At 42.5% G+C, this 17,935-nt stretch overlaps 2 protein-coding genes across 2 annotated transcripts in view; one reads left to right on the top strand and one right to left on the bottom strand.

The window, feature by feature from the left end:
- Positions 1-718: 718 nt before the first annotated feature.
- CIBAR2 (CBY1 interacting BAR domain containing 2) lies at positions 719-17,782 on the bottom strand. Its single transcript, XM_083625832.1, has 11 exons — positions 17,638-17,782; positions 14,693-14,927; positions 14,179-14,247; positions 13,391-13,492; positions 9,595-9,683; positions 9,135-9,214; positions 7,511-7,575; positions 6,455-6,559; positions 3,787-3,900; positions 2,526-2,630; positions 719-1,887 (listed from the first exon to the last, which is right to left on the bottom strand). The coding sequence occupies exons 1-11, from the start codon at positions 17,655-17,657 to the stop codon at positions 1,759-1,761; spliced, it is 1,113 nt and encodes a 370-aa protein (XP_083481958.1). The 5' UTR covers positions 17,658-17,782; the 3' UTR covers positions 719-1,758.
- GSE1 (Gse1 coiled-coil protein) overlaps positions 3,922-17,935 on the top strand; it is a 428,548-nt gene continuing 414,534 nt past the window's right edge. The window contains exon 1 of the mRNA XM_083626201.1: positions 3,922-4,044. The gene's annotated coding sequence lies outside the window, so the exon portion shown is untranslated. The remainder of the gene's footprint in view (positions 4,045-17,935) is intronic.

The following is a 17,935-nucleotide window of genomic DNA, read 5'->3' as shown; positions in this document are numbered from 1 at the left end:
GGGGCACGGGGGGGGGGGGGAAGGTCTCTCGAACAGAGTTTGCTGCTGAGCTTTGCGGGGAAAATAGCTTAAAATCTGCCTTTACCCCAGACTAGGAACAGAATAAAAGCACACAGCTGAGTGGTTGTCTTTGAATTTGCCCATGTGATTTAGTGCACCTCCAGGCTTGTCAGCATTTTGCAGGAGCAATTCAATTGTAAACCAGAACTGTAGGTTTGTGCATTTAAAGTGGGTTAAATTGATCTGCTACCCTAGCACCATAAATCCACTTTGGGGTGGGGAGGACTTTTTGCAGTTTGGAAAGTCTCAGGGAAATGCATTGAAAAGTGTGGGATGAAGGAATGATTAACACGAAGACATGTAAACACCCCACAAGTAATTCAGGATGAATGCTCATGGTCATTTAACAGCCCAACAAACAAATCAGAATGAATGTTCAATAAAGATTGGATATGGTCTAATCTTTGCTTAAGCTTTGTGCAAGCAAATAGGTCTGGAGGGGTCATATCTCACTAGTATCTCTGGATGATGTTGAAACCTTCTCTTCTCTTTTTGAATGCTGTATTGTGGTCCTGATAGAAATTTTCCCCTTTATTGAAACAACAAACAAACTCTGGTGTGTTCTATGATAATGCACTTACCATATCTAATTTGGCCCTTATGAACTTTTTCTTTATTCAAAGAGAAGGTTCAGAAGTAAAACAAGTTACCACAAAAAGAGAGAAAACAACAGTACTCTTTATTCTATCTGAACTCTCTCTTACTTGCACTGAAAATATATAGCTCTTTTACTAAAACATCTTAACAATGTGCCCAATAACAGGCAATCATCAGCATCCTCCACCCACTCAATGACACTTAATGGCTCATCTGAGACACTGGCCTCAGAATTCTGACAAATCACTAAATCACAATCCAATATGGCACATTTTATTTTGCTCAGATAAAGTATGTCATCAAGTGTGAATTACAGACCACAGGGAGAGTGAAAAAGGATAAATTATATCATTATTTTTTTCAAAACACTAGAAATTGGGAAAGGCAAGGTCAGGGAAACTGATTGGAAATGGAAAGCACACAGCTACCAATTAAACTATGGAATTCACTGTTGCAGGATGTTGTGATGGTCACTATCATATGGAAGATAAACTTGTGGAGGAGAGTGTTTAAACCTAATTATTTGCTTTGAAATAGCCCAGTGATTTGAGGTGGAAAAAAATCAAAGAAGAAATGGGCTGTACCTCTTCAGGCAGGGGCAATGCAGTATGGGGTGGCCACTCCTGATAACAACACCTGAACTGCAAATGTACTTGTCTGCTGAGCTATCTATGTACATCTGATGTACAAATGATGTGTGGGTTTGTGATAATCGTAAGCTTCTAGTCCTGAATGAACAGGAAACTTTGCAAGTGGGATTGCACTATGCTCCCATCTTCTGCCCAAGCCATTTAAAAATTGAATGAGAGATTGAAAGTTAATGTTCTATTTTATTTTAAATCTCAAGTTTGAAGAAGGAGTGGTAGGTGCTGATCTGGGTAATCAGCATGGTGACTTAAGCATATTGCCGAACTGCAGCTCACATCATCCCTGATCATTGGCTGTGATGCTTGGGGCTGATGGGAGCTTGGAGTACCTGGCAGATGCTGTTGGACTCAGTGTCCACTTCTGATCTAGAGGAAACCTGCATGAAAATGTAAAGCATAACCAGGGAGTAGATAAATAAATCCAGCACAGCTTCATTAATCAAGATAGTTGGTCTCATGTGGTTCTGCTGGTTACCCACTGAATCTGGGTGTATTCAGCATCCCTTAAATCTTGCAGCTGGTCCCCTTCAGATTCCTTATCACTCTCCACTAGCTCCAGCTTCTGAAGAGTGCTTCGGATGCTCTGGAAATGGAAAGGTGTGACAATAGTTATCCTTCCAGCCAGTCTAATGATGATTATGTTGCAAACAGAGGCATGCCTAGGGTCCCTTGTGTCCTTGTTAAGGAGCTGATAGGTGATATTTGCATGGTGTGGATGTGACCCATGTCAGAGGACTGGGCTGGTAGTAAAGCTTTAAACCTCTCTGCCTACTCCACTGTCGCCTACTTTTAGAATAAATTATTTTAGCTGCACCAGACTCATGTAGTCTTGTGGGGTGGGGACAAAAAAAATTACTTCAGGGTCTGGATACAATCCCCCAGGCTGGTGTTTAGCGACCCCTGGACTATAGTGCCAAGTGATGGCTGCATGTATGCCATTTCCTTAGTAGACTACTACAGATTGTAGACTGTAGAATACCATAGACCAAGCTTCAGGACTTCCTTCTGCAAATTACTAGTAATACAGGGAATGCGGAGTCATGTGAGTACCAGCAGTCTGAAGTAGTTTACCACCAGTGTGTTATAGTGGACAGAGTACTGTACAAGGACTGGTGAGTTAAATTTTTCACTTCCCGTGCAATCTTAACCATGTTTACTCAGCAAAGTAGCTGGTTTTTGAATCAAAACTCACTTATTACAGTAATAACTCTGCTTTCTCACCTGTGTGGACCATGGGAGGGCAGTAGATTGGCTTGTTGTTGTAGTAGTGTCTGGTCTCGCCTCATGGAAGGTTCCAGAAGCGATGTGTATTTTTGCTCTGAAATCCTAGCAAGGCAAGAAATCCTATTTAGGGCAATTATCACACAGCCAAATTTTGTTAGCAATCCCTACCTGGAGACCTGAAAATCATGCATGTGTGATATAACAAAGGTGCTACAATGATCAATAGGCATTAGTGATCTGGCCTCTGCCAATACACTGACTAATTAAAGTACAATGGTGTGACTGGGTAACCAAGGTGATATCTGGTCACAGTAAGCTGCTTGGAGCCTGTCTGTTTTGACTTCCTGGTAAGGAGAACAAGTGTAATGCAGCTTTCACCAACCAGGTACCCCCCCCCCCCCTGTTTTGAACCATAATTCCCACCTGCCATGAGGGCTTCGTTTTTTGGGACCAAAACATCTGGAGGGCAACAGGCTAGTGAATGCCACTGCAACGTGTCAGTAACAAGATGGCTGTCACTCCAGTCCTAGGTGCTGTGGCCTACTTGCCACTGAGGGGCTAATCCTGTGCGCAAAATGAGTGCTGATGGGGCTCCCATGTCTGAATACTCCAGGCATACATGCAATTTATTTTGTTTTTAAATCTTGACATAGGCTGCTTACACACTATAACTATACCTTTGCAAAGCAACCCCCCGGCACACAAAGCAAAGGATCATGGGAATTGTAGTTTACTCCTCACAGAGCTACAAGTCCCAACATATAAGTCCCAGAATCCCTAACAATTGACAGTTCCTAGAATTCTCTCACTTCTGGGAATGTGCTTTTAATGTGCTTTGTAAGTACGGCATGTGTGTGCAAACTTTCTGTAACATTTTAGCTTTCTGTTTGCCAAAGCTTGAGGAACGAACTTTCAGTCACAAAACCCCAACCTGCAGTCTGAAGAGGTATATATAGGCCAGGTACAGGTTTTTTTTATTTCTTTCCCTCAGTGAAAACTAGGCTTCTTCTGCTTCCTTATGACACTGAGCATATTCACAGTGGTGGGGAGGGAGAAGAGTGAGGCCTTCTTGGCCCTCTCAGAGAGGCCTAGCAGGTTTGGAGAGGCCTCAGGTCCTCTTCAGAGGGAGCAGGGCCTATGGCGTCCTAGATCGGCCCTCCTAGATTCGTGTTTTCTAAATCAAAAGATAGCTAGCAATTTTTAATTTACTCTGTTATGAGTGAATTTCATTTTTGTATTATTTCACAGATTCAGCTACCTCCAGATCTTTCTCTGCGTCATAGCTGTCAAGGGTTTGGAAGGCATTGGAATAGACCTCTAGGGCTTTTGCATGGAAGGTCATCTCAATGGTGACAAAGTCCAAGAAGATCTTCTGTAATGAAAGGAGACAGCACATCTTGACATTACCCCCAACTTGGTTTGTGAAGCCCCCCCACAAAGTGACCTTGCTGGGTGAGGAATCTTGAGACCTCAACCATAGAAAGTGCCGATTTTCTCTTCGTTTGAACAGGCTGGGGTAAGCCATTTTATAAATGCACTTTCCCCTCCTCTTAAGGTGTTTGAGTCTCGTTGTTTAACAGAAAATTGAAAAAAAAAAAAATCACAATGGAATACATACTAATTCTTGCTTGAAGCAGTCATATTCTTTGGGTTGATACAACCACTTCAGAAATATGGAAGGTAGAGTAAATAAATGGCAAAAGATGTAAGAGCTTCTATCCGATGTTCTTTTTTTTATTGGGGGGGTACTCAAGGGCACGCAGTAACCGGCACTGTTTTTCCTCCAAATGTTAAAAGTGTGGCATTTACTGTAACAACCTCATGGTGAGTACCGGCACCTTAAAAAAAGAAGCACTGCTTTTATCCATTTCATGCATTTATTTGCAAGCTTACTGGAACAATCTAATAGATCTAATACTCTCTGGAGAGAATAATGCATATTCCATTTTCAGTTTAGCTTTTCAATTCATTTGCAATTTGTGTAACTTGAACATTGGCAAGATTTAAAACTTCATTTCTGGCAAAGGGGAAAGGTAATTGGCAGCCCACTAATTTTTTGTCTGTGAAAATAACTGAGACTTGATTTTGGTTGCCAAGGTTTTTGGACCCCATGGGCACATTTGAAAATTTGAGAGTGTGTTGTGGGCACGACCCACTCCAGTTGCTTATTTTCTCCTAGTGCCAGGTTTACCCTCTCACTCCCAGGGAGACAGGAAGTGAGAAAGTGTATGTGTGCACATGCATTGATTCTACTGGATCTGATTATTACTGAGACTCCTTGGAAAAGTTTATTTGATCTTCCATGGAGTTTGGGTAAAAGTTGGATCAAGCAGACTTAAAATGGATCCTCTTGAATTTGCATGATTTTACATGGATCCCTCCCCCCCCCCCACTATCAAAGTTAAACATAAAATGGTAGGCTGGACAGTAAAACTCTCAGACAGGGTGTTTACTAGCACTATGGAAACATTTATCTAAGGCACAGATGCTCATAGATCTTCATGATTTTTTACATAGGATGACACAGCAAAACCACTAACAAATCACAAAATACATATATAGACAGCAAAGACCCTTGTTATTTAATTGTGGTTTTGATGGGATCCCTTAAATAATTATGAGGATCCATGTTTTTGTGCCACAGCAATGCTGGAAAACATAAGTTCTGTGATTTTTATGGTTTAGTCAATGGAGACAGATGTGATTTGTTGGTGGATGGCAAGTGTGTGAAAAAAGTATGCCGTTTCAAGTGAATCCATTTTACTGGAACAAACATGTATGTTTGTGTACGCATGTGTGTACCATTTCTCCCTCTCCCTCTCCCTGTCTGTTTGTCTCTGACTCTCTTTCCTGATTTCTGTGGCACCCCACTTTCTCCCCTCTGGCTGCTTATTTTTCCTCCTCCCTCCACCTATCCCCCAGATCACTTACCTTTCATTCCAACCCTCTCTTAGTTGCTCTGCTTTCTAGTCATCTGCTCAGGTACTGACCTGAGCTTTGAAAAGTTCATAGAGCTGTCACTCTTTCAACTTTCTCCTTCAGCTCTATATGCTGCTCAAGGAGGGAAAGGGGTGACCATACTTGTCACCTTACATCAAAGGAGGCAATGGGTGTGTGTGTTCATCTCAGGGATTTTGTGGGCACCAGGGCAAACCTCTGGTTTGCTATTGGCAACCCCTTGGGGATAGATTATAAAATGGGAGTGAAAGAGGCTATGCCACACTTCTATGTTTTCAATCCTTATTTTGCCAGATCAAAAATTTAATCATACTCAAAACATTGTCATTACCTTTAAACCAGGATGACAAACCTTTGGCCCTCCAAATGGTGCAGGAGAACAATTCCCATAATAATCATTGACCATGCTGACTAGGAGTTGGGAGTTCACGGGTTCTCTATTCCTGTTTTAAACTTTCCATTTAAATTAATATGTGTTATCATAGATTTCCCTCCTTTTCTGTGACACCAGAGTAATTTGCATTTCACATCACTATATTATGTTTAATTCTTATTAATTCCAGAATTTGATTGATTAGCAGAGTAGAAATAAATAGTTCTTCCCAGCCTGGGCGATAAAGGTGGTGGTCACAATCCTATGAGCTTTTGAGAAAAGGAGCTGAAAAATTAGGAGGGCTTTTCTGAAAGAAAACCCATTTCCCCCCAAATAATCATTTTATCGCTCTCAGCAACTGTGGTATCCACACGTTAAAGTTCATCTCTGACATGCAAATTTCCCACTAAGTTTGATGATGATGATTATGATGATTATGATGATAATAATAATAATAATAATAATAATAATAATAATAATATATTTATTATTTATACCCCACCCATCTCACTGGGCTTCCTCCCAAGTACGTTGATGTAGGATTGCAAACTTAAGCCTCTCATGTTATGATTACCCACTAAGAAGTCCTTATTACCTGAATATCTTTTAGCTTTTGCTTCTGAAACTCATCCATGGTCTCTTCAAGCTGTTGTGTAGTTCGGTTCGCATCGACAGAGGCTTTATGTACTTGAGACTCGGCCTAGGCAAAGAGAGGGGTGTAATGTTAAGCTATGAGGCTGTGGTTTAAGTATCCTACCTTTTAATCCTGAGTATCCCACTGAGCCTAGGGCTTGCTGACCGGAAGGTCAGCGGTTCGGATTCCTGCGATGGGGTGAGCTCCCGTGGTTCGGTCTCAGCTCCTTCCAACCTAGCAGTTCAAAAGCATGTTGAAGTGCAAGTAGATAAATAGGTACCCTTCCAGCGGGAAGGTAAACAGCGTTTCCTTGCGCTGCTCTGGTGTCGCCAGAAGCGGCTTAGTCATGCTGGCCACATGACCCAGAAGACCTGTCTGCCGACAAACGCCGGCTCCCTCAGCCATTAAAGCGAGATGAGCGCCGCAACCCCAGAGTCGTCCACAACTGGACTTAACTGTCAGGGGTTCCTTTAACTTTACCTATCTCACTGACAGAGGATCTTTAGGCATATGCACATCATACATTTCATGCATACCCAACAAACATGACTTCCCTCAATCCTGTGAACTATAGTTTTCCCCGAGCTACAATTCCCAGCACTTTTAACAAACTACAGTTCCTCAGATTCTTTGGCCCCAGGACGTTGCTGCCCCAGTGATGCTGAATTTCATTGTATCTTTTTGTTGTAGTTGGTCTTGACATCTTCCATCAGTTTAGCCAATGCTTTAAATGTGCATTGGATATACTTTAAATGTATTGTGTGATCTGCTCTCCCTGCTAGTGAAACGGGGAATCATGGCCATGTGTTCTGTTGTGGGAATTGCCAAGGAAAAGTTGCTTTATGCAAACCTTATGGCCATCACTGTTAATAACTTTGAAGCACATTATTATTATTTAAATTTATACCCTAGCCTTCCTCCCAGATGAGCCCTGGGTGGCATTCACTTATTAAGGGCGTAAATTAATTCTTCATTTATTTGCTCATTGGGTTATGCTTTAGGAAATCCAAAACTTACATTGCTGCAGCAAGTTGTGTGAATGTGTGTGATTGCACTGTGAAAGATCCCTCTAGCAGGTAACACTGGAATGCAATGAACAGATAAGGGGCTTAGCTTTGCATTGCAGAGAGAGGTTGATTTGTAGGCCAAAATAAGAAAAAAGCATTAATGCTGAACTGTTCCCAGTGTAGGAAAACAAGCCTTCGCTCTTATCCTGAGGAACATACGCCTCCTGTGAAATCTGTTTCCAGAAGCATCTGCTTCAAGTTGCTTCATGGTAAGATCAGTCCCAACAGATCTTGGTAGCACCAACTCCTCTTTCCCAAAGTATTTGTGTAGAATAGATGCTGTAGGTTGCTGATGAGCTAAATCAGCTTCCACTCAGCACTGCCTTGCTGTGAGCTGTTAGAACCCTGATGAGTGTTGGATGCAACTAAGCAAAGTAGATTTACGACAAGAAGTGCTATTTAAGATACCGTTGTAAACAAGTGGTGTGTGACTTCTGGACCAGCAGAGCACAGTGAGTCACTCTTGCTTATCAGGAAGGCATTCACTCAGATGAGCGACGCCTGACAGGATAAATGTATCACTCTCCATGGACACTTATGTACATTTATTTGCAAGGTGGTAATTCTGCCAAATTTTTGCAAGGGCTTAAGTAATTGTTATTCACTCTCTTTTTAAGCGACCTCCCTCCCCTGATTATGGGAGAATAGAAGCTTGACCTTTGTATATAAAATATCCTACTGTGAATGCTTTGGAGTTTTGCCGGATTTGGCGGAGCATAATTATAGGGCCCTGTCTCATTGATTGCAGCATAATATAAATATAGGGAAATAATTTGTGTTGCATGGGTCATGAGAATCTGCACATGTCATCTTAAATGCATTTCATTTACTGTTGGAGTACAACTGAAATCTGCTCCACCAATATTTTAAGATTGCAGTGGCATAAATATTTCCGAGTCCTGGGCTATGAGAATTAGTACAACGTCATAGATACCACTGTAAAATGTAAAATAGGATGTCCCTTCAAAATTACTTCAGCAGCCATGAATTCACTAGGTGCCCTTAAGCATGTTTACCACCCTATCTACAATATGGTGCCTACCTACTTTATTAGGCTTTTGTAAAGATTACTGGGGAAATGTACATACACACATGTATGGGGCAGGGAAAAGCTAGTTTTTCAGGGAAGAACCCAACAATGCTTTTTGTTTATTGGAGAGGATTAAAAGTGTGATTTACCATTGTGAAGTCTGAAGTTGTCCTGTGCACTCTGTTATTTCTGGTCAATGTAATTCTGCTTCATGTATGGGCTAGGCCTGAGTCCTTTGAACGGGCTGGGTGCATTTCTTGATATGGATGGAGATTCATTTCTCTGTCTTCTGCCATTTGTTGCTGTGCACAATAAGTTGTGAGCAAATGAAGCTGGATCAAGATCCATGCTTTTTGCTGGTGGTGCTGCAGGAATTGTGCTGAGAGTCACAATATATATCTTGTCTGTGAGTCAGTCCCTAATCCCTCTGAAATCAATGGAACTATTTACAAATACATGTGAAGTCTGAAATGTAAAACTCTGCTCCAGTGTGCTTCTCAAACAGACTGAAGTCAAGCGCAAATGCTATAGTATAAGAACTTACCCAGAAGTAGTGCCAGCAGAATGCCAGTGCTTAAACTGATGGTGTGAATGTTCTTACTGTTGCACTTGTAGCCAACTTTTCTAGAGCAAATGGGGAATGGTAGCTGTGGATGCCAGTGTTCATACTTATGCCTTCACTTCAACTTGCATGTTAACGTACAAACAGTGGTGATCTAATCCCTTACCTGTGACTGAGTATAAGAGTCAAGGGGGAAAAAATAAAAAGGGGAGCAAAGAAATACCAGTTTGAGTTGTTGGTGCCTTCTTGACTGAGGCACTGCTAAAAGAACACAAGAAGAGTCTGGCTGTTGGATCAGGCCAGAGGCTCATCTAGTTCAGCACTTTGTTCTCACAGTGACCAACCAAATACTCCATTGGGAAGCCTGCAAGCAGACACTTTCTTCAGTCTTCAAAAAAACAAACCAGACTGTTTTTATCAACACACTTAGTTATTCCCAGACTGTTCATCAGATAGGCATTTTGTGACAGAAAGGACAAGACTTTGTGACATATGGGAAACAGGAGGCAGGATCCTGAGCAGGATTTCAAGCTAGAGGCTATTGAAGAGGATAAATTTCACATACAGGCAACTCTCCATTTGCGTGGGGTTTGCATTCCTGCCCCACCCCCATGTGTTAGTGGAGCATGCATAAGCCCACATGGCCCCCGCCCTGCCCCTATGTTTGGGCCACTTCTGGGTCTGGGGTGATGAGCATGTGTGCGGTCGTGCATCAATCTTTATAAGCTGGATACACTTGACTTGCCTGGATACCCTCTGGTCCCTCTTTAAGCCATCATAATATTTGTTATAAAAGTGGTTTCTGGAGTGGTAGTCCTGTTAGCCTGTTGCAGCAAAAGCAGCAGTGTCTTATGGCACCTTAAAGACTTCCAGCTTAAGTTTTTAGTCTTTAATGTGCCACAAAACTCTTTGTTCTTGTACAGACAGATTTTGGTAGTGGTTTGTGGTGAGAGAGGCCCATGTTCAGTTTCAAGCACCAGAGGGCAGTCAAATCCATTAGTAGATCACAGAAACTGTGGCATTGAGGAGGGGAAGGAAAGGGTGTGGGGAGTGAGACATCAATATCACCTACTGTGCATGTATTATAATTTACTCTGGCTCCAGTGTTTGAAGCTGAACATATGTAGCATTAGCCACAATCCGTATGCATCCTGTACATGTAGTTTCTTGAGAATATTGCTGTTTGGTGTTTTTGCCCCTCAATCCAGCTTCCATCCAGTTTCAAAACATATGCTAGCTAGAGGTAAGCTGAGTGTGTACGTTTGAGAGACAGCCATTGAGCATGCACAGTTTATAGTGCATGCACAGATGACAGCTTTACTGAATAGGAGTTTGGCAGGGTTACAGGCAGGAGGAAATAAATCAGGTAATGTGCATCAAGTGAAGATACTCCTGTTTCCTCTCTGATGTGCACAGACTATGCTGCCTCTATATTGCACATGTGACACTCTTGGCATGACCCAGGGGATCAGGCATTATAGTTGTTCACACCCATTTTCTAGAAGATCTCTGCTGACAAGAGACACCTAGTAGGTATGTTTCTATATAACCTTCTAAAGAGCTCCCTGAGGGGCAGAATAGGCGAAATGAGTCTAGGTCCGGAGCTCAACATATGGCAGCTAGTTGGTACCACTGAAAAGATGAGTCAAGTAAGGGGTGGGGGGACATGCAAGCTCCTTTCGATCTTCCCTTCTTCTGGTGTCAGCCATTCCATCAAGCACTTATTAGAGAGATAGGAAACAGGGCTATTCCATCAGCTCTTCTGAGACACCAGCATCATTTGGCTCTACCCTCAACTGTCACCTGGCAGCTCTGCATTCTATCAAGCTCTATCAGAGTAAAAGATGGGACCCTTTTAAGTCGAATAATGGGATAAAAATCTTCAAATAAATAAAGATATTCTGCCAAATGTTCAATAAGCTGCTGGACTCTGCTAAATGGCTTTGGGCCTTGAATCCATAAGTTTGAGAATTTGGTAACAGGGTGGGAAGGAGGATGCAGTTTAATCTTTTCAGTTCAAATGTGCAGGATTGTCTCCTGGAAGAAACAGCATTTTGCCCCACACACAATCTTCTGTGTGCCTCTTGGAGGGAGGGAGGGGGAGAGAGAGAGAGAGAGAGAGCGCTCTTCTACCTCCCTGGAAGATTGCTCCACAGCTGCCTACAGCATCTTTCTGTCTTTCCCTTGTTTTATGGCTGCTCTCTCAGCAGTTGAGTTTAGCACAGCAGGGATTAAGAGAATGTCAAGCCTCCTCTCCTCCCCTTGAGAATCTTCCTGAGGATTTTGCTGCTGAGAGCTTCTCCCTTTGGAAGAAAAGGGATAGTTTTTGAAGAAGTTCCTGATTAAAATATCTTTTGCCAAGGGAAGGAGATAAAAAAGGAGGGAAATCTTTTTTTGAGCTGCCTGGATTATGGTGTTTTGCTTCTTTCACCAACACAGGACTTATTTCCCCTTTGGGTGAATGTTTCATGAAATAAGAGGACTCACATTTCTCTCTGATATTTTAAATATACTGATGCTAGGAAGCTATTTGGATATTTAGATTAGAATATCAGACCCTTCAGGAATTAGGTGGCAAATCTAGGCCCCTGGGAATAATGAAGACTATTGAATTGGGTTTGCTGCAGTGTGCCTGCACTCAAGATCTAAGGCTGCATACACACCATACATTTAAAACACATTTAAAGTACATGGCTTTCCCCAAAGAAACCTCGGAACTCTTGTTTGTTCCTCATAGAGCTACAATTCTAAGATTTTTTAACAAATTATGGGTGTGTGTGGTGATGGGGGACGGGTTGTACCTCTAGTGGGAGACACGTCATGCTCCTTCTAGGGTTTTCTGTCCACCTTTGGTTCCCACCCTGCACTAAGCTTTCTCCTGTGGCTCCTAGAAGCTGTCAGCATGTGACACTGGCCACATCCAAGGAAACAGCTTTAACTTGCCTTCTAAACCAGGTGAGGGTAGCCAGTGCGTCTCAAACCCTCTGTGAGCATGCAGACTTCTTCCTGCATGCAAAGACAGGCTCCAGCTGATTGAGTGGACGAGACCAATGGTGGGTCCAGTGGTCAAGAAGGCAGTTTCTGCACAAGCTGTAGATGGAAGTGAGGGGAAGAAGGGGCTTGTTAAACTGGGAATGTAGCTCTTCTAGAAGAAGGAAAACTCTGATCCTAAACCTCTGCTTCCTTGTGGTATATCTTCTGAAGAAGAAAAGGCTAAGGAGTAAATCTTACACAAATCCAGAACGGAGTCTCTAAGATGGTTGGATGGCGCCTTGTACGTCTCCTTCCTGCAACTCTGGCAGCCAAGCTGGTGTCAGATATATTGCTCTGCTTTCCTTTGGACTACATCAGTGAGGGCAAGAGGGGGGTCTTGTAGTCTGGGCAGCCCAAGACCTCCATACACAGTGCCCAGGCTTGCATCAGAGTGGTCACTTCAGTGCTGCTAGCACAGCTGTTTGACCCCCAGATTCTCACTGCATGGTCTCTTGAGACAGATGGATGCCAACAACAAAGCAAGGTAACAAATGACAGTTCCCAGGATCCTTTGGGGGAAGTAATGTGCTTTAAAAGTATGGTGTGTACATAGCCTAAATCAAAAGGTGCTTGGGGAGAATCTAAGATGTTGATGCTCTAGCCCTCTAAGATGGCACTGATTACTCAGTGGTGACAGGCCCTCTGCACATGTGCGGGGGCTTTCTCACCTTTGTGAAGTAAATAAATTTCAGGGCACAGCCTAGCATAGCAACAGACTCGAGGCACAAATTTTTGCATGCCCTTACTAAAAGGTATGTCCAGGGGTCATGTGTTTTTATCTCCAATTTCATGTTTGCAGTTCTGTGACAAGGAAGTAAGCGGGCAGTGCAGGGTGTGTGTGCTTTCAAAACCTATGCTTGTTATCTGAGCATTATTCATACTATTTTCATCTCATCGGGGCCCCAGTTCCCTCTCCAGAAAGCTGATTGTGAGCCTGCAACAATCTATTTTGCTTTTCCTTATTCAAGGAGACGGTTTTCCCTGTGTATGTCTGTTTCCAATAGGTTTCATTGAATTCCACTGCTTTGTGGAACGCTCAGAAGGAAACCTCACTGTAATAAAAGCCACCCATAGCAAGGGCTTGTAACTTTGCCTTCCTGAACTAGCTGCATTAAGAAGGCCGGAACTCTGCAGTACTGGGGAGCCAGGACTGTTTTTGCAGGAGTAGGGAAGAGATTGAAGTGGCAACATGCTGACAAGGATACAATCATCTGTTGGTCGGATGGTGACTTCTGTCGGATCTTCTCCAACTTCTCTAGCTGCTTTATTTCATTGTTTCGGGCCTTGTTGAATTTCTTAATCTCGGCCTGTTTAATGTAGCAAAATACAACAATTTTATTAGTATGTTTTAAATTTTAAAAAGCCCTCACATTATAAAATATCAGAGCATTGTTCAAAAAAGGAAAACTAAGTATAAAATATACAACAAAAATAATACAGTTAACAGTTCAACACCAGAGAATGCTCAGTTGACCATAATTAAAAATTTCATTAAGATAAAGCTTAAGGAAATATAAGGTCTTAAGTATGCATCTGAAAGAACTGATTGTGGGAGCTTGTCTCATCTCATGTGATAATGTATTTCATGTTAAATAGGCCACAACTCTGGAAACCCTACTATTGCTGGACAGAAGGCAAATATAGGAGTCCTTGGTACCACCAGGGGTGGTTCTGTGCCATGGGGTGTAAGGGGTGAGATAAAGTAGCTATCTCTCAATTTGTTTACAGCTTTGTAAACAAGTAGACACCTTGAACCTGGCTTGGTAGCTTATGGCAGCCAGTGCAGATGCTTCAACAAAGGTGTAACATGTTAATGACTGTTAGCTCCAGGCAGCAACCTCACAGCAGCATTTACCAGTCAAAGCTAACAGAAGCAGCTTCCTATGTTCCTACACCTGCTTCTGCATGAGCTTGTGTCCTAGTTTAGAAAGTCATTGCAATTCCACAGTGAACTTGGTGTGGGGTTGTCTTTTAAAATAAATTATTTGCTTACCCTAGTTTGCTTGATGAGCACCCCATACATCTTCAGAGGTGCAATAACCTTCACCTCCAGTCTCTCCACCTAATGGAGAAAGCAGGACAAGCATAAGGAAACACATTTTAAGAATTGCTACATTGACAACCATGGTGCACCGTTAGGGGTTTTTTCATTTGTTTTTGTTAGGTTATGTTATGTATTTTTATGCTGTATATCACCTTGTGTTATTCACATGAAGGGTGGTATATAAATTAATAATAACAACTATAATAAACAGGTTGCACCTGTTTGATCCCTGCCAGTTATGCAGTTGATGAAAACACAGTTCTTCTGTCACATAAGGTAAAATAAAACAAGTCATCCAGAATATTAGTTCAAGAGGATGTCTGTGTTTGTCTGTTGTAGCAAAGAGTCTTCAGGGTCCTACAAGAATCTTTTCTCTGATCTTAATACAGAATGGATATTCCCTTGCTCTTACTCCATGCACACCCACTGCTCTGGATTTAGGTTGTCAAGGTCAGCTTTTCACCTCTGCCTGCCTGTAATCCTGCACCTTTGCCAGTTCCTCAGCAAAGTTTTTCACAGTGGTGCGCAGCTCAGGATTCTCAGTGTTTCCATAGTCAATGAGCTGCTTGACCAGCAGGTCTGACTTGTCTCGAAGCTTTGCAGTCTTGCGTGTGTAAGCAGCCATCAGAATGCAGAATTTCCCAAAATATTTCTCTGCATTGGTGACTATATTCTCCATTATCTTCACTTGGGTGTCTCTGGAAAAGGGAAACAAGTTCCTGCTTTTTTATTTATTTAAGGCTATGCACACAATTACCCTGTTTACTTCATCTTCAGTGTGCTCCCACTGCTGGTGTTTGAAGCTGAGTAAACATGATGTTAGTTATAATCCACATGTATCCTGCAGCTTCCATCCAGTTTGAAAATGTAAGCTACAGTTAAGCTGGCATGTGTACATTTGAGAGACAGCTGTTGTACATGTGCAGATTCATTTTATTTAATATATTTATATCCTGCATTTCTCCCAAATTGGGGTTCAAGGGAGCTTATGACCTTCTAAAATCATCATTTTAAAATACAAACTAAAAAAACCTACCAGTTAAAAAAATAGTTAAAATACAATAAAACACATTTATAACCAACATTAAAATACTAATTGTCCTGATAATGGTCCAGTTATCAACATCGTCTGAACAGGGCAGTATTAGCCTGTCTGTGGAAAGATAACAAAGAGGGAACCAGTCTAACATCTCTTGGGAGGCAATTCTACAGTACAGGAGCAGCTGCAGAAAAGGCTGTCTCTCATGTCACCACCAGCTCTGCCTCTGATGTTAATTGGACCAAAAGAAGGTACTCACTCCCCTGAGGATATTAGCACCCAGCATAGGGCCCCCCAAAGTTGATGGGTGCATGTGTGCCATGTCATGTGATCATATATGCAGTGTGGGGCTCACCTGCCTCCCCCCCAATATTCTATTCAAGTTGGCACCCCTGGCACACGGGCAGGAAGATATGATCCTTCAAGAACCTGGACTCAAGCCATAACAGCCCTTGCAAAGATGACAGCTTCATTAAATGTTTTGGGGTTAGGAAGTTGCAGGCCCGAAAAAAACAAATTAGGTAATGTGCATTGGGTGAAAATGTCATCGCCCCCTCTCTGGTGTGCACAGCAAGTGCAAATGAGACTTAAAGTGCAGTGTGGGAAAATGAGTTTGTTGTGCTGTAAGCTGTAGACATTGTGTTTCTCTTCTTCCTTCATTTTTGCTTCTTCTGGCGATGTCAAGGACTACCTCCTCTCACATTTACCTACCCATGTACAGAGATTATTATTTGCAGCAGGCCTTCAGGTGCTCTCCACTCTCAGGTGAGTTGAGTAGCAGCCAGGTCAGGCAAAGACCTTTTTGTATTGTGGTATCATATCTATGGACTTCTTTCCTAAGGGGGAGGCTTGTTTGGCACTGATACCTACATCTTTTTCACACAGCAATATATTTTTTTTAAAAAAAACCCAGGCCTCTTTTTAAAAAAATTCTTTCCTTCTGTTGATTCACTAGTTCTAGGTTTGTCATCTTCTATCCCTCTTCTAACATGGCACAAAAAAATCTAAGCAGGTGAGGTTTTCCTCAGCACTACAGCTGCATGCAAGAAAGAGCTTCGCCTGCTGGATTTTGGGCTGCAGATAGAGCTGCAAAAGCAGGGGTGCTTTGAGGTAGATTAGAGGTAAGTTCCTTCTGCTCTGACCTTTTATTCTTAAATACTTCTCCCCTAGACATTCTTTCTCTTCCCCACTCCGCTATCATTCTTCCAAAGTTCTCAGGAAGGCTGATTGGCTTTAATTGAAGAACTTCCGTAAAGCATCTATTCAGTCTACCATTGGTGGATCTTTGTCATCAGGGTAAATGACAGCTTCCTGTCTTCCCCTGTACAAGCTGACCTCTCCTGTACATTCATAGCTACCCCTTCTGATGTGTCTCTTCCTGTGCCTTCTGTGCTCCATGTTTCCTTAGCTACCTGCCCTCTTCCAAGCATGCTTGGCTACTTCCTCTGGTACATATTTTCCTATGCCCTCTGTGCTTAGTTACTACCATCCATGAACCTATAGCTACCCCTCTGATGTATATCTTCCTACCCCAGTGCATACTTAGCTATACCTCTCATGCATATTTCATATGCTTCTGTACATATCGTATTGGGTCACTGTGCCTACGTAGCTTATCCTCCCCCCCCCATAGAAGCTTATCTCTCCCATACATATTTACCTACCGGTAAGCCGTGTACGTTATCCCATGTGTATCTTATATCCCTTATTCTTAACAATCTATGCATCCCCTGTGCATGTCTTGCTGGTGAAGGGGAGTGCTTTGCATTTTTTCTAGGCCAGGCATAGACAAACTCTGGCCCTCCAGATGTTTGGGACTACAATTCCCATCATCCCTGACCACTGATCCTGTTAGCAAGGGATGATGGGAATTGTAGTCCCAAACATCTGGAGGGCCAGAGTTTGCCTATGCCTGTTCTAGGCCCTCTACCTTTCTTCTTAATCAGCCTCAAATATCTTTCTACACTCTTGCTTTTCTTATACCCCTGAACATGATTATTTCTCCTCCTTCTGTGAAATTAAGCCAAAGTACCACAGCAGCATTGGCTTACATTCATACCTTGCAACTGTCGCTTGTCCTATTTTTCCTTGTCCTATATTTTTCTGTTGCCTCCCTCTTTGTCAAAAATTAGCTTGTAATCTTCTTGGGGCCAAGGCTTGTCTTTCTGATTTATGTTTTTCTGTATTGTGGTATGTGCTGTTGCTGCTGTGTTAATAATAATGCTGATGTTAATCACAAAAACTCCAGTCAGTACCACCCATGCCACCCTGCCTCATCATTTCCTGAACATTCTGCACCTCAAAGAGCAGGTTTAAAATCAGTCTGCAAATGGGAACATTTCTAAAAAGAGCAAGCTAGTCTTTCTTACCGAGAGAGGATGATATTCATGTTTGCAGGAATCAGCTGGTCTTCAGAATATTTACAGCAATAACAGGGCTCTGGTGGAATTGAAGGAGCAGCTGTACCAGGCTCTGCTCAGGTGGCACTCCAGGCCTAGTTGGTATAGTAACCCCACCAACAAAGGCATTGCCCAGGAGAACAGGATGGGTGATGGTCTCCAAGGGTAACTGTTTCTTGGAGTAGGGTTATTTCTGGAGCCCAGCCCAGCTGAGTATTTGTTTAGACTAACGTGCTCAACGTAACACTGCCTAGGGAATCAAATTACT

This window comes from Podarcis filfolensis (genome assembly GCF_964270895.1).
Source record: "Podarcis filfolensis genome assembly, chromosome: 8".
Lineage (NCBI taxonomy): Eukaryota > Metazoa > Chordata > Lepidosauria > Squamata > Lacertidae > Podarcis > Podarcis filfolensis.
This window is presented reverse-complemented; position numbering and strand designations above follow the sequence as displayed.

Excerpts from the sequence above, each read along its gene's own strand:
- CIBAR2 (XM_083625832.1), bottom strand. The coding sequence starts at position 17,657 with ATGAATATCATCCTCTCTCG. Across the intron at positions 7,576-9,134 it reads TCTGCTGGCACTACTTCTGG|TGTTACCTGCTAGAGGGATC; the intron begins GTAAGTTCTTAT and ends ATTGCATTCCAG. Across the intron at positions 2,631-3,786 it reads ACGCAGAGAAAGATCTGGAG|GATTTCAGAGCAAAAATACA; the intron begins GTAGCTGAATCT and ends TTGCCTTGCTAG.